This window comes from Cricetulus griseus, chromosome 2, assembly GCF_003668045.3.
Source record: "Cricetulus griseus strain 17A/GY chromosome 2, alternate assembly CriGri-PICRH-1.0, whole genome shotgun sequence".
In the NCBI taxonomy this organism is placed as follows: Eukaryota; Metazoa; Chordata; class Mammalia; order Rodentia; family Cricetidae; genus Cricetulus; species Cricetulus griseus.
Window position 1 is genome coordinate 404,373,949 of NC_048595.1, and position 16,049 is coordinate 404,389,997.

Consider the following 16,049-nt stretch of genomic DNA (forward strand, 5'->3'; position numbering starts at 1 on the left):
AAACTTTACTATGTATGGTTATTTTCAGCACGAAAAGAGGTTTGTTTACAAGTTACTCGAAGATCTTTAAGAGGAGACCTCGTTTTTCTGGATCCCGATTTTAAACACGTCTAAAGTAGGAAGTTCCCTCGGGTGGGAATCTCGGGCCCGGGCAGCCCGTGTCTCCCTGATCGATCCCTTTCCCGAGAGCACTGCTGCTTCCCAACTGCACACTTGCTCTACCAACCGGGTCGGCCCACCAGCGTTCCACGTGATCACGGTGCTGAAGGGCAAGGCAGGAGGACTGAAGGCGCCCGGGGAACACCAGGAAGCCCGAGCGGCGAACAGAAACCCGGAAGACGACGCGGGCCGGAGAGGAGGAGGGTGTGGCCAAGCGCGGATTGGAGGGTCTGGGGGCGGGACTTGTGCGGATCGGGAGGACTTAGAGCGGCTGCGCCGGGAGTTAGTTCCCAGAGAGGCGTGGCGCGACGTCATAAGGGGCGGGACGCGGTTGAATAAAAGCCGGCCTGAGGGCGCATTCGGCTGTCTGTGCTGAGGACGTGGGCTGCGCGGTTGGTCTCCTGCGTTGCCGTTTTGCTGTCACGGTCCCTTCCCGGAGCCTGGGATTGAGGGGGCACGCGCGCGTGCGTGTGTTGTGTGAGGGACAGCGAGACTCGGGCAGGGCCGTCCCCTGCTGCCTCTTCCCTTAGCCGGGGCGGCAGCCCGCACGCTTCTTTGCTCGCCGCCCACTCGGTGTGCGGAGTGCGTCGTCTTTTTGATTTTGGAACTTGTGAGCGTCTTTTTTTCCCCTCCCCCTCCAAAAATTGTTTTTTTCTTTTGGCTTGGTGCCTCCAGGGCTGGTTTCCCCGGTCCCGAATAACCGCTTCCTGACCCCGGTCGCCAGCTCCGCCCCAGGTTGCCCCCGGCTCTGCCCCAGGCCCCCGCGGGTGGGAAGCTTTGCCCAGCGGGTCTCAGCAGCGTAGCCGCACCTGCCTCAGTATGTTTGGGGTCAACGACCCTCCTCTTTTTATAAAAGACATTAAGGCCGGACTGAAAAACTTAAATGTCGTCTTTATTGTCCTGGAGATAGGTAAGTGGGGTCCGCAACCCGCCCCACACACTGCAGCGCTCGGACCACTTCCCCGCCCGCGCCCCCACGTGCTCCCAGCCGCCCTAGCCCGGGCAGGGCTGGGCTGGGCTGGGCTCCTACCCCGGGACAGAAGCCAGTAATGTAGCGTGCCCTAGGAGGGTGAGACAGCTGCCCTGAACGGATTTGTTATCTAACACCACCCACCCCCTTTGATTTTTAAATCTTAACAGGACGCGTGACCAAAACCAAAGATGGCCATGAAGTGAGATCCTGCAAGGTAGCTGATAGAACGGGAAGCATCACTATTTCTGTTTGGGATGAGATCGGAGGGCTCATACAGACAGGCGATATTATTCGTTTGACCAGAGGGTAAGTGTGCATAAATTGGGGTAGGTGTGGGGTTGGCCAACTTCTGGGGTCCTGCGGAGTTCTGAAGTTGCCTGACTCTTCGTGGGCTACTTCAAGAAGCTGTGAACTGTTTGGGGTGGGCAGAATTGGGCAGCAGCTCACCTTTTGCAGCTAGCAGTGTTTCAGGGAGGGAGTTTACTCTGCCCCTCAAATTTTAAAGGTTAATATTAAAACTATTGTATGGGAGTCAGTGAGCCTTTTTTAGTAGGCTGGTAACCACACTACCTTTATAATGGGCCCAAGCATTTGATATAATGTCTTCTACTTCCTTCCCTTTTTAGTGCCTTGAGAGCCTGCCAACACTTTATTTGTACCCTTCATTCAGGTGGTATGGACATAAACCCTAGAGGCTGGGGAATTTATCGTTCTTTCTTTTACCTTCATTTTGGAAACAGTGTCTCCTGTGTTCCAGGTTGTTTTTGAACTTTAAGATGCCCAGGAGAATGAGTTTGAACCTCTGACCTTCCTGCCTCCACTTCCAGGTGGTGGGATTACAGGGATGTACCCAATTGTCCTGGGAATGAGCCAGAGGCCTCCTGCGTGCCAGGCAAGCATTCTGCCTTCTGAGTTACAGCCCCAGCTTGCATTTGACATTTTCTGTGGTCATATTTGTACTCAGAAAAGATGAAGACAGCATCTTGAATCCTCAATCATTCTTGAAAATGATTTCTTCTGTAAGATCGGTGTTTCACAGCCTCCCCCACCCAAATACACAGAAAGTGGCAGAAGGGCATCTGATACATTTAGAACATTTAATTGGCAGACTGTTGCCTATAGAGATGGAGCACTGTTTTTCATCAGCTTTTGAAATTTTTATCAAATGTTAGTCTTAAGAAAAGGCCAGGAAAGAATCTTAGAAATGTGGATGCTTATGTGATTAGGAAAACTAATAATTTTATTGGTAGCTACCAGAAAAATAGTTGGTTATTGATGCTTGCTAAGAATCTCAGAGAAGTAAGTAGTATTGAGTCCTCTGGGCAGGAGCTCGTTGATACTATCGCTCGGGTCTTACGACATTTTCAGGAAGTGAGGTAAAGTATCATCAAAGCAGGAAGTGAGTGAGAATCAGGACTTAGCCATCTTATTCTCAAATACTGAGTCACTGTGACACTAAATTCCGTCTTGGTAACTTCTATGTCTTTAACTTTCTACAAAAGAGAATTTGTCCTTTGGTGAGGACTATAATAATAAAATATATGTTATAAGCCATATGTAATCCATGAAATTACCTTGGTGATTGTACAAAGAAACATTAAAAACCCAGACTTCAGCCTGATTCTGCTAAGCTGTTTAGTTGACATTTTCCTTAGACTTAATGATGTCATCCACATTTAGAATAAACAATTGGTTCCATTATGTTGAAACTGAAAGTTGCAAAGTTTGGAAAGGCCAGAGAGGAAGGTTAGTGGTCTTTTTTGCTCCCTGATAAAGTTTTGCCAGATTTTGAGTGTGAAAGAAAACACTAGTGTGTTGAATCCTTATACTTTGTGGCTGGAAGGCAATACAAATACTCAATTTCTGTTATCAGAAGCTCCTCAGAATGTACTTAAACTCTTGTGTTGACTTAGGTGGGTCTTGCTTTCCCCTCCCTTTCTCCTCTCCTCCTTAATTAAGCTACATGCAGGTCATTCTTAAGTGTGCTTTTCTGTTAATTTGAAATGTAGAGAATTTTACAGATGTTTCTTCTGTTGGAACTAGGTGGCTGTGTTTTGAAATTATTTAAATTGTAGTCCAACAGTTCATTGAGAAAGTAACATTTTCTCTAAAAATAATTTGGAGAACTTTAACTTTAACTTTAACTTTTCTATCTTCACTGATAGAAAAGCAGTTCCTTTGTTAACAACTACGGATACATTTAGGAACAGCAGTGCATGCTTTACCAAAATATCATTTCTCTCCCCTCCAGTCTCCTTGAGGTTAGCCTCAAATTTGAGTTCTTCCTGTTTCAGCCATTTCAGTGCTGGGATTCAAAATGTGTCACCATGCCTGGTTTTTCTCATGCTAGGCATAGGGGCCCATGGCTGACATACCAGTTCCTCTTGAGTCTGAGACAAGAAGATGTCAAGGTCGGGGGCTACTTGGCTACAGAGCAAGTCCAAGACCAGCCTGGACAACATAGGGAGATGCCTAAATATAAGGCTTTAAAAACAAGAACCAGGAATACAGTAGCCTAGTGGCTGATTGCTTGCCCAGTATGTGCAAGGAAGGCCTGAGTCAGTCTTCAGTAGTGCTCAAAAATGTTTTCCTAGGGCTATAATTTAGAAGATTATGTCATAATGTGGCAGTAGAATTTTCTTTGTGTAATTTCTTATTAGAGTTACATGGACTGTATTTGACTTGACCTGGTGGGTAGATGGGTTGATTTGCACTTCTACCTAGTAAAAAATACACTGAAAAATTAAACAGAACGATACATTCTTCTAAAACCTGATTTATTTTCCTTCTAGGTATGCATCAATGTGGAAAGGATGCCTGACACTTTATACTGGAAGAGGTGGTGAACTTCAAAAAATTGGGGAGTAAGTATGACAATACATTTGTATGATTAAGTTTCAAATAATGTCTGCAGAATAATTATATAAACTGTAAACTGATTACTTAGCTGTTGGAAACTTGGTCTCATGCAGTAGGTAGGTAACTGGTTTAAACACTGTCAGTCTCAGAGCTGCTTTGAGAGCAGCCTCAGTGGGGCCCTTTAGAGTCATGTGTTATAAAGTGTTTGGGTCGGGGTTACAGGATCTGGCTACATGGTCCTATATACAGAGATGCTGCAGTAATGAAGGGCAGCTAGGTGGCAACCACACTAAGTCACTCATTTGCTCATGGCTATTCCTTGTCAGGGTTAATTTAAGATTTTCCTAAACTGGATTTAGTTTATAGTTGAAGAGCTAAGAAAATGCTTATGTGTGAACAGGGTACCAAGTTGTGTTGTCTGCAAGGAGCCCTGGGATGAAGTAGTAGCTTGCTAGCCAATTATCTATCTTAATCATCTAGAATTCATTCTTTATACCTTTGATTGTCTTTGTAGACAGTGATTGATCAAAAGGGATTTGATGAGAGAATCAAATAGTTGGGTGTTAATATGGGATATAACTATTTACAAATGAATTAGCATGCTATTGTTAAGATAATTCTTTGACACCTAAGGTTTTCATTCTTGTATAAGCTAAGGATGTTTTACAAAAAACTTCAGAAATCATTTAACTTGTCCTTTTCTTTTAGATTTTGTATGGTGTATTCAGAAGTGCCAAATTTCAGTGAGCCAAACCCAGATTATAAAGGGCAGCAGAACAAATCGGTAATTAATCCAAATACATTGCATATTTTTATGATTGGTTAAGTTGACTCTTTATTATAACTCTGTCAGTAGGCTAAACCTCTGATGTCCAAAGTGTAAGGAAAATGATCTTGAGGACTGGGGACATAACTCAGCTGCTTGCCTAGCATGCATGAAGTTTTGGGATCAGCCCCTCAGTACTTCATAAGACTGGCATTGGTGGTGCAAGTCCTATTTCTCAGGAGGTTGGAGGCAGGAGGAAAGAAGTTCAAAGGCATCCTTGGCTACATAGTGAGTTTGAGGCCAACTTGGGGTATATGAGGCCCTGTCTGAGAAAAAAAAAAAAATCTTTATTACGTAGGTTCTGTGAGTCTGTAAATACTTTTTGACAATAGATAATATGTGCTATTTAGTATTTTGCAGAGTAAAGATAGTATCAGGAAGTATTGGGTATAATAAAAGCTATTAAGAGGCTTGGGAAAGATTTTGAATGCTTTAACATTGAATGAACTTAGACAAATCTTTAAATATTGTTGAAAATCATTTTTAAAGCCTTAAAATTTAGTTACTTCTGTCTTCATCTGTCTTACTTACACTTCTTTCAGATACAAAATGAGAAGGATAGAGTGAGCATCGGTACACTTGGGCCAGTTGGTAAGACTTTTTCCATATTTGTGATGACATTTAAACATTATGGGAATTAGAAAAATGTAAAGGAAAATAATCTCTTTAGGTATAATTTAGTGTCAAACGGGAACTCCAGTAAACAAGGATACCCGAATAAATGACTTTGTAGGAGTTAGAAGATACTTGCCCAGGCCAATGTATTGAGCACATTTTGTATTAACCCTGGGGCCCATTATGCCACGCACTGATAAGTAAGACTAATTTTGGTAACCCTCTGATGAGATATTTTATTTGTCTGTTTTTACAAATGTATATGATATAGTGGTTATTTATAATATATGCACAATTACTGGCTGTTTTGACTACTGGAACCTGCCCAGACAAATGGTACTATAGTAGCAGTCAATGAATACTTTAACAAAGAGCAGCTGTCTTCCTCAGACCTCACCAGGAACCCTTGGAGCCCTATTAAAGGTCTGTCTTTAAGTAACTGAGGATGTCTTGTGAGATGCATCTTTCGGTGATTGGAGTTGATTAGGGTAGCTGAAGACTATTTGTAACCAGCTCACATTGTGAAAAATCTGTCTGCCAATAGTTTGATTATATTGGAACATTAATTGTATTTGAGTCAAACACCAGTATTCAAACATCTCTGCCCCTCTTTTTTTTTTTTTTTCAGTATAGGCAATTTTTTTATATTCTATTCCCAATTTTATTGCTCAAGTTAGATTCTCTTTCTATTCATTCAGTTCCAAGGTAATGTATTTGTTAAAGCCGTTGCAGAGCCCCAGAGCCTGTATCTTTTTTCGTTATGGAATAAAGGTGCTTGCTTTCCATGATATTCATAAGCATTTACAGTATGTATAGTAACTTTAAATGATTGTGTTTCTGTAGCATAATATAGACCACTTCTGAAAATGATAAATTTTTTTGTGTTCTTCTTAGCAAATGGTGTTCAGACTGGACCTGAGTCAAGGGGATATCATCTTCCATATACTGGTAGAAACAGTGGCTGGGAACCCATCAATCAACAGCTTCCAGGAGCTCATAGTAGTCAAACAGTCATGACCACAATAAGTAATGCCAGGGATCCGAGAAGAGCCTTTAAAAGATAACCTAAGCCAAAGAGATTCATGTAGTTTTTAAACTACGTGTCCTACTTGAATACTTAGTGCACTTTTATTTATGGTTAACTGTGAAAAGTTTTTACAGATTTCCTTTGACTTTTTGGGTTTGCTAAGAAGAATGGTTGGTTTTTACTGCACAATGTTGAGCTGCTCAGTTACATCCTATTGAAGAATAGGAACTCTGAAAGCGGGAACATTTATTTTTAGAGCAAGAACTTACTGGGTATCACTTGAAAACCTGTCCCTGTTTCAAGGGTGAGCTACTTACGACACCAGCTTTATAGCCTCTGTGAGTCTTCTGCATACATTTTGTAATGGTTGCCCTAACATTTCATGGGAGATGTTCTTTTGTCTTAAACTGGGATGTGGCTAGCAGAAGTGAAGTGGCCCCAGGCAGAAGCATGGCTTGTGGTGACAGTGCTTTGAGTGCATGTGGTACAGGGATGACTGGCTTCTAGAGTGATAGGCCTGCCATGGAGATTGTCCAAGGACAGATTCGAAGCCTACAGTCTTGTTTAATTACCAGAAAAACCAGACTGTTACCAGAATTATGCAATCAAATGTGTAATATAACAAGTAGTTTTTTAGAAGAAAACTTTAAGATAATGCTCTTAACATTGTTAAAACATTGAAGATTACACTGAAGACAAATTTACAACAGAGTCTTTGTGTTATTTTTTAAACAACCATGTTAAATACTGGTGTAATTGGAGGGAGTTAACAATACCACACTGGACAGTGATCTCATTAGTTGTATTTTTGAGACAGGGTTTTTCTCTGTAGCCCTGGCTGGGTTGGAACTTGTCATGTAGACCTTTAAACTCTAGATCTTCCTGCCTCTGTCTCCCAGGTGTTGGGGTTAAAGTGCATTACCACACCAGGCTGATCTGATTATTAAAAGACAAAATAGAAAATTTGTGGCAGATAAATATTGTAGCAAATACAATTCAGATTGAAGAGCCATGTGACAACCTGTAGGTAGAAGTAAAAATGCTGGAGTAGGGATAGTTCATGCTTTTCTTCTAGGGGAGTGTATGTGATGTAGTTTCTTTTTTGGTGTTTTGAGCTTTGGAGCCTGTCCTGAAACTTGCTCTGTAGACTAGGCTGGCCTCTAACCCACAGAGATCCACCTGACTCTGCTTCCCCAGTGCTGGGATTAAGTGCTTTAGTTTCTGAACACAAATCATATAGCCTTACTAGCAAAAGATAAATGGCTCAAGTATATATCTCTATTAGAAATGTTAGGGTGGGATTTGTGTGTCCTGGTACTTCACTATAGGGTGGGTAATTGGTAGATATTTTCACTGTTAGTCTCTTTAAATATTACCTCTTGAGTAAATGTCTTGCTCTGCTTACGGCACAGCCACCTACTCTGCTCTTTTCCAAGCATGGAGAGTCCAGTTCAGTTTCCTGAAGCTGCATCGGCTTCAGCCTGGCTGCTCCCTATCTTTGTACCTGCCATTTCTCCTCACCTCACATTGTACAATAAGTAAGTTTCTGTTCAAATTCTGTAGCATTTGCATATAACCTGTGCCAGATATTATTGTTATATTTCCGTTTAGCAGATTTTCAGTTTGCACTGTAATAGGCTAATGTGGAGATTATTAGAACATTTGAGAAATTTCAGGGAATTTACTTATGGTTTATAGTTGCAGGGCTTTGATATTATTGTAGATAATTGGTCACTTGTTCATACATTAATAATTATATCTGTTTTGGTTTTGTGATTATTTATGATTTTTTGTTTACTGATGCTTCAAAAAAGTTACCTAAGAGTTAAAAAATAGTTTGTTTTGTGATTATAGATGTTTTAAATAAAAATAAAGTACAAACTAATGTTGAAATTTTAAGAAATAGGAACAACAGTACTTTTATTTGTGGGAGGGTGTGGGTAATTCTAGGATTTGAACTTGGACAGATTTAAGTATGGTAAGGTGTGGATCGCTTGGCCCTCAGTTCTGACTTGGCTTTCTTCTCACCTGTGATGCTAGACAAATCATGATTAGGAAAAGGAGCAGCGGAACTCCTTTGAGGAGTTGGCACTTTGAGGGAGGAATGACAGTATAACTTCTGGTGAATGATCAGTCAAATCCTGTGATATGGTCAGAATGTTCATAGAATTGCTGAGCTCAGTGTGGAAGTATCAGTGTACTTTAAGATACTGAGATTGCGTAGAACTTGGCCTAAGATTTTATGACTGACATTTATCTCAGGAATTTAGCATGTTCTGTGGTTTGCCTTATTAACAAGTTTCTTTTTTCTTAAGGAAAACTTCCAGAACCAAAGCAAAGTGACATCCAAACAATAATGACTAATTGCCTTCCCAGTCTGCTTGGATACCACTCATGAAGAAGTTATGGAAGAAAGTGTCAACTTCCTCCTCTCTGGTGTCTTCAGCTGTCAACGTTGACAAACTTCAACAAGACCCAGTGGGGAAACAAAACAAAACAAAACATGTAGTGTAGAAATGCATTTCTAGGATTGGGACCCCATTATTGTTTCTAGGGACAGTTCTGGAGTGGAGCAACAACATTTGATCAGGCCAGCTTGTCCCTTTTGTCTGACTGGATGTATGGGGAGTTGCCACAGGATAGAAAGTGAAAGGTGAAGTCCAGATGGCCAAATGCCTTCACAGAAGCATTGAAACACCCAGGTTGTCCTGTACTCTACCAACTCCCTTTTTGCTTTTTCTCCGTAGTCTTAGTAACTTGGTGTTAGTTTTAAAGTGTAGTTTGAAGGTTAACTATAGCCCTTTGTTTTGTAAACAGATTATATACAGAATCTAGTCCAGTAGTCTGAAGGAGCACTAGTTACTAGTTTCCATTTACAGGGGGAGCTGATGTGTCAGGGCAGTGGCTGAAATGCTTGCCTTCTTGGGTATCATTAGTATAATGGCTGTTTGCTTGAAGCCATTTTAGGCTGTGTGTGACTCTTGAGGTTCTAGTGATGACTGAGAAGCCCTGGAAGCCACAGAATGCTTTCCCAAGCAAGCATATGCCAAGCTCTATCATCACTGCGATCCCTTACCTCACTGATTGTTAAAGCCTAATTTTTACTTCCCTGTCTCAACTGCTGAAAGTCCCATTATTCTAGTAGATAAGGATCATATGGTTCAGTGAATTTTTAGTACAGGGATGGTAGGAGGTTAAGGCAGAGATATGGCTAGTGAGACCCTCATGTGCTGAGGCTCTAGATGGTGATTTTAAGTGGGAGTGATTAAACAGCTTCACAGTTCACACAGCAGTTTTAATGGTTACCACTTCAGGCCTGCTTCTGCTGACATCTAATTGTGACCTTTGAAACAGCACCATCACTGATGAGTTACACACCAAGGAAGAAGCTTTCTAGCTATATTTAAGTTCTATATAGATGCCTCAAAATTTGCTTTATTGGGGAAATGTTAGGATTTGAATTTGAAGGCTATAGCCAAATTAGTCCAGGTTTCTGAATGAACAATGATTTGATATTTCAGACTCGAAAGCAAGTCCGTTAAGTTACTAATAAGCATTTTTCCATGCTAACATTAGACCTGAAAATGCTTCCAAGAATTTTTTTTTTTTTACCCTTTGTGAGGTATTCAGTATAATATTTAACATTTCCACCAGTACCCTGAGCATTGAGGGCCAGGCAACATTTCATTGCTGATCTGTAGTAGCTCAGATCTGCAGACAACTGACACATGAAGGGCTATTGGTAGGCTTTTAAAAGTCTGTGCTTAGCGTTGTATTTAAAATTAATTCCCAACTGGTTTCTAGCTAGGCTAGCTTCTTGTTCACAGACTGCCTATGGTGTAAACTTGAATACATGTTTGGTAAAACTCTAGCTTTAAATAACATCCATGAAGCTTTTTGGAAAGAAGTTTGGATTGCCCCTCTGGAAGGAACCAGGTCAGAAAAACCTGCATCAAACACTTCCTATCCTTGCCATCCCCCTTTCACAGTGAGACAGCTTGATTTTGGAGCTTCGTGTTCTCAGTTCCTTTTCTGTAAATCTACAACAGAAATTATATTGAATAGGAAAAAATTATTTAGAAGGATGTTTCTCTAGAGCACAGAATTACTGGCTGAAGCAAGTGTTACTGAATAGAGATAATTAGGCCATCTACATAGGAATGCTGGAAATTTTAAATTAGGTTCAATAGAATCACTCAAATTTCATCAAAGCTACTCTTCTGAGAGGAGGGCTTACTGTGGTGCAGGGCCAGCCCAGAACTGCCCAACCTAAAAGCAGGGTTCTACTGTGATGGGCTCACTGACCTATAGATCCACTTAAAATCAGCTTTGCCACCCTTACCATTATGTTAAAACTTTGCTTAGCTCAGGATGTGCATGGGGCATTTCATATGCCTGTCATTCAACTCGATACGGGGAAATGAGTTGAAAAGTAGGCTTGGAGGTATTGACCTCCATTACCTGGGATGCATAGGGCATACCATCTCCATCTCCAGATCTCAATCCCATCTTTAGTACAATTCTCAAATGAGTTTGAAATATTTAGCCCTAAGACTTAACGATACCTGACCAGTTGGGCTACTTGAACAAAAGTCAGTACTAGAGCCATCTACTGGTAATTACTGTGTAGTTTTTGTGGATGAACTGGTTCAACTTAAGGTAGAGGAAGGTCCATTATACCCAAAGATAACAATTATATCTGATTTATGCAGGAAATATGTGACATTAAGTGATCATAGTAAATAAGCAATGGAAAATTCCCTTATTTAAGTAGATCAAATACTGAACTGCCCCAAAAGATACAGAAGAAACAAGACCTTTTCAGGATTTTTAAAGTTGTGTTTACCTGCATGAATATGTGCACCATATATGTGCCTGGTACCTGTGGAGGGTAAAAGGCATCAGATCCTCTGGAACTGGAGTTGAAGATGGTTGCTAGTTGCCTTTGGGTGCTGGGAACTGAATCCAGGTCCTCTGCCAGAGCAGCAAGTGCTCTTAACCTCTGAGCCTTCTCTCCAGCCTGTACTGGCAAGTCTTGGACTCATATTTGTCAGGGTTAGTGAAAATGTCACTAAAGATGGGTTTTGGTGAAAATGCAGCAAAGCATGAAGCTGCTCTTAGGAGCTATTGCCCAGTGGTATTTTATGCCAAGGGACTAGTGCTATTCTGCAGTTATATGAACTTTGTATATCAAAACTCAAATGTCAGAATGTAAAGTGAAAGCATGGTTTTGAGCTGAAGAGATCTTGATTTGAGTCCTGTATCTGCTATTTACCAACTATATCACATGAACCCAACCAAGGACAATGGGTCTGTCTAACCCAATTTGAGGCATCCAAGACAGTGTGCAAAACATCTCCATATCCAAGACTCAACAAAAATTAAGCTCTTCATGGCTACTAGAAGTAAGACAAATGCTATCATTTTTCCATACCATTTGGAAAGAATTTGGAGAAATTCAACTGAATATTAAATTTATATGAATTAAATGTTTTTGGAGGTAGTTCCTATGTAGCCCAGGCTGTCCTAGAGCTCTTGATCTTCCTGCCTGCACCTCTCAAGGTGTGAACCACCTTGCCCAGCACCAATTAAAAGCTTTTAGTTACAAGTTTGCACATTTTCCTGGTAGAGAAAAAGCACTCATGTTGCACAGGGTTTGGTTTTCGTTACAAAGATCTGACTAACTGGTCAAATTGACCATGCTTCATTCTGCCCAAGAGGGTCCGGGACCTGCTTAGGAAAGTGTAGTAGAAGAGGGATTGGTGGGCAAATGTTTGGGCTAGAGGATAAGGTCAGTGACCCAGGAGAAAGCAGGCACACTAGAAGGCATTCCCACCTAAATGTTATGATTGCTCTGCACTTGCACATAGAGAGCAATTTGTTTATGGTAACCAAGACACTGAATCGCCATTTCAACATTTTATAAAATGTTGAATTTTATAGACACCTGTATTTACCACCTGAATTTTGTATTAACATCTAATTTTTCATCTATCCATTGCAGTCAATCCATCTGAATCCATTTCAAACAGTATATTTTTCTTGGTATTCCAACATGGATATCCATTGGAATTTTCAAGTTACAGTGTAAAATTTTTATATACAATGAAATGCACCTATTTTGGGTGAACTTGATGTTTTTTTTAAGAAGTGCCTTACTGCACTCTGAAACCCCATCAAAATTTAGAACATTTTGTCACCTCTCTAGAAATTTCTGTTGTGCTTCTCAACACGTGAAACCAATGTTCTCTACTATCAATCGGTGTTAAAATATTTTCAGTTCAAAGGGATTCATAGTTTTAGATTCCTAACTGGCAGCCCAAGCCCTTGGGGCACACAGTGCTAAGCTGGAGACTAAGCTAGAGGAGCTGCTTAGGAGTGATGGAGAGGTTGTTTTAGAGGGCACACCACTCTTCTCACCTCTGGAGCTCTCAGCTAGGACCCTGTGGTAGGACAGGACATGTCTGTCTGGGATGGAGTGATGAGAGCAGAGCATTGCCTAGAAACTTCAGTGTTTTAAGGACAGGTGCTCAGCTTGATTCCCACATGACCTCTTTTGAGTTTTCATAGTATTCACTGGCAGGTTGTATTCAGTTGGCATATCTAGAATACCCACATGTCTTGATTAGCAAAGTTTACCCTCTGTGTGTGTGTGTGCGCAGCAAACAGCACAGATTCACTTCCAGTAGAACTGTTTCTGCATTAATCACATTTTTCCATTTGCATACAGTCTTATGTGGGGAATTAAGGATTCTTCCCTTCCATAGACTAATTTATTGATGATATGCCAAGTCTTATGCTGGCAAGTTCCCCACGTTATGCTACTTTATAAAATGACCTTGTGTTGGAGGTGTTATCTTCATTAGGAGGACTGAATAATTCGCCTGAGATCGTACAAGGAGGAAGTGACAAAATTCCCCACACAAACCCTGTTATTGATGAGTGATATTGATGCATTGAGGCTCTGGCTGGCACACTGGATAGGGCGTCCGAGGGGACAGGACTGTTGTTAGTTACATCTATAGGTAGAGGACATGATGCAGAGCAGAAACACAGGCTACAAGATTTTATCTGGGATTAGTCATGCTTAATATGTTAACTGAATCCAGACCTGACTAGTCAGATCGACAGCCAAGTGGCACATTACCCCAGAAAGGAAAATTCGGACTTTGAGTATTAGTACAGCACCATTCCCACGAACCCTCAAAAATTTTAAAGCCTTGAACTCCCCCAGTGTTTGAGAGTGGAGGAGAAAATGGCTCGAAGTACATATGTATTAAAGGAAAGACCGATACCTTTGACTACATTTATAGAATACAAATGGAAACCAAATGATAAACCATGAAACTGGTTGAATTCATATGAAAAAGGCACTAATCTTCCTAACATAGAAAAAGCTTACAGAAGTAGGAAACTGGGAGCCTTTCCAGTTCTGCTTTAAAGCATGTACAAAGGTTTCTCTCTTAGTTAGGATTCTGTTGCTGTGGGGAAGACTCCATGACCACGATAAAGGAAAACATTTGACTGGGACTAGCTTACAGTTCAGGGGTTTAGTCCATTAACACAGCGGGAAGCGTGGCAGCATGGTGCTGTAGAGAGAGGTAGCTTAGAGTTCTACATTTGGATGTGCAGGAAGTGACAGTGACACTGGCCAGCTTGAGCTTCTGGGACTTCAAAGCCCGCCCCCTAGTGACCTCTTTCAACAAAGCCTCAGCTACTCTTAACGAGGCCACAACTAAGAGTGCTACTCACTGTGGGTCTATGGGGGACATTTTTATTTAAACCACCATAGTTTCCAACTTCACACGAGAATTACGTCTTAATGCTGATGTATTCTTCACATTTAGAAGAAGCCATGAAAGTTTGACAACATACTTTCTTGGTGACTGAAGAAGCAAGCCTTTTCATCCATAGTTTACTCTTGAATTTGCAATATGTCAGCAGTATTGCCTGCTTTGGGGCAGGGCTCTCGGTAGCACATGGGTTTCAAATAGCTGACAGGAAACCTCTCCTGTCTTCATCTTCTGGACTGACTTCTGCTTAAGGTGACCTGATTTGATCAAAATGATAATGCCCACCAAAGACTAAAAAGTTGTTGTACACTGTACTTGCTTGATATCTTGGAGCCTTGAGGTTTCAAACATGAGTACTAGGTGTAGCAGGGATAAGAGATCACTAGAGAAACCTCATCGACAGCCTGCCAACTCTCAGACATAATGAATCCACAGCTTATCCTGATCGAACTGAGTTGTCAACCACTTTGAGTCCCATGAGTGAGAACAATAGAAGTACGAGGCTGATCCAGCCAGAATAGCTGGCCTGGAGAATCCTAAGCTCTCTCCAGCTGCTGTGTGTCACTGCATTTTGAGGTAGTATGTTATACATAGCAAAAGCTAACAGAGAATAAGAAACAATGGCAAAACCTGACAAGGCATGCTCACCTATATTAACTGGAGACTGGAAATAGCTGCTATTCAGGAACGGCGTATAAAGTGCAGAGCACCCACTCAGTGGACTTGTTGCTACATGTGGGTGGTTTTTCATGGAGTGATTTGCAGGATGTATTGGTAGGTAAGAAGCAGTACAGAATAGTGCATGCAGTGTGCTACCTTTAAAAATAGAATGCTGCTATGTATCCATTTTCTCTTTATTTGAAAAATAGAATTGGCTGAGTGCTTGCCTAGAATGAATGAGGCCCTGGGTTCAATCTCAGCACCACAAAACAAAACATGAATTAACAGGAAACTAGCAATGATTTCTTACACGGAAAGACAATGCTGGGCTGTTCTCTACAAAGCTTTGGGGTTGGGACTATGTTAATGTCTTGTTTGCACACATCCAAAATGAAGACAAAAATTATAGAACCATTGCAAGTGTAAAATAAATGAAGCTAACTATATTAGCTCTTTAAAACAAATTATTTCAAGTATTATAAAAATAAACAATTGTCTATGTGTTCTTAATGGGAATGCCTCAAGATAGAAATAAAGAAGCATCATTCATATTGGTAATAGTATTCAGAAACACACACACACACACACATATATATATATATATATGTGTGTGTGTGTGTGTGTGTGTGTGTGTGTGTGTGTGTTTTTGGTAAGATAAAATAGAGTTTTTATTAATATCAGGAATCAAGAAAACAGCCTATCCAAAAAATGCTAAGTAGTCCGTAAGTTGTAATCAGGTGTACAATTTTCTTGGAAAGTACCATTATGACATCATGATGCATTTTCTTCGAAAAATCACATTTTCTAGCCCTTGTGTGTGAAGAGTAATGAGGAGAGGAGCCCCTAGAACCAAGACTGTAGTTTCTAAATGTCCTTTCCTATTAAGGATCAGGGCTATTTGGAGTCATTCAAGAAATGTAGAGACAAGATGGATGGTGGTGGCGCATACCTTTAATCCCAGCACTTGGGAGGCAGAGGCAGGTGGATCTCTTTGAGTTCGAGACCAGCTTGGTCTACAAGAGCTAGTTCCAGGATAGCCTCCAAAGCCACAGAGAAACCCTGTCTCGAAAAAAAAACCAATAAATAAGAAAAGAAAAAAAAAGAAAGGAAAAAGAAACATAGAGACTAGCTGGAAAC

General features: G+C 41.0%; 1 protein-coding gene across 6 annotated transcripts; it reads left to right on the top strand.

Annotated features, from left to right (window-relative positions):
• The first annotated feature begins 513 nt into the window (after window positions 1–513).
• Window positions 514–15,358, top strand: Nabp1 (nucleic acid binding protein 1). Of its 6 annotated transcripts, none has more exons than XM_035440948.1 (8): window positions 514–769; window positions 1,300–1,438; window positions 1,890–2,024; window positions 3,925–3,996; window positions 4,700–4,775; window positions 5,360–5,408; window positions 6,327–7,997; window positions 8,775–15,358. In XM_035440948.1, the coding sequence occupies exons 4-7, from the start codon at window positions 3,935–3,937 to the stop codon at window positions 6,494–6,496; spliced, it is 357 nt and encodes a 118-aa protein (XP_035296839.1). In that variant the 5' UTR covers window positions 514–769; window positions 1,300–1,438; window positions 1,890–2,024; window positions 3,925–3,934; the 3' UTR covers window positions 6,497–7,997; window positions 8,775–15,358. The 6 variants fall into 6 exon arrangements, with proteins under 6 accessions (XP_035296839.1, XP_035296840.1, XP_027252665.1 ...); XM_035440949.1 differs by having other exon boundaries at window positions 1,960–2,024; XM_027396864.2 differs by lacking the exon at window positions 1,890–2,024 and having other exon boundaries at window positions 515–1,069; window positions 6,327–6,797; window positions 7,872–7,997.
• Window positions 15,359–16,049: the final 691 nt, after the last annotated feature.

Excerpts from the sequence above, each read along its gene's own strand:
- Nabp1 (XM_027396863.2), top strand. The coding sequence starts at position 979 with ATGTTTGGGGTCAACGACCCTCCTCTTTTTATAAAAGACATTAAGGCC. Across the intron at positions 1,439-3,924 it reads ATTATTCGTTTGACCAGAGG|GTATGCATCAATGTGGAAAG; the intron begins GTAAGTGTGCAT and ends TTTTCCTTCTAG. Across the intron at positions 5,409-6,326 it reads CGGTACACTTGGGCCAGTTG|CAAATGGTGTTCAGACTGGA; the intron begins GTAAGACTTTTT and ends TGTTCTTCTTAG.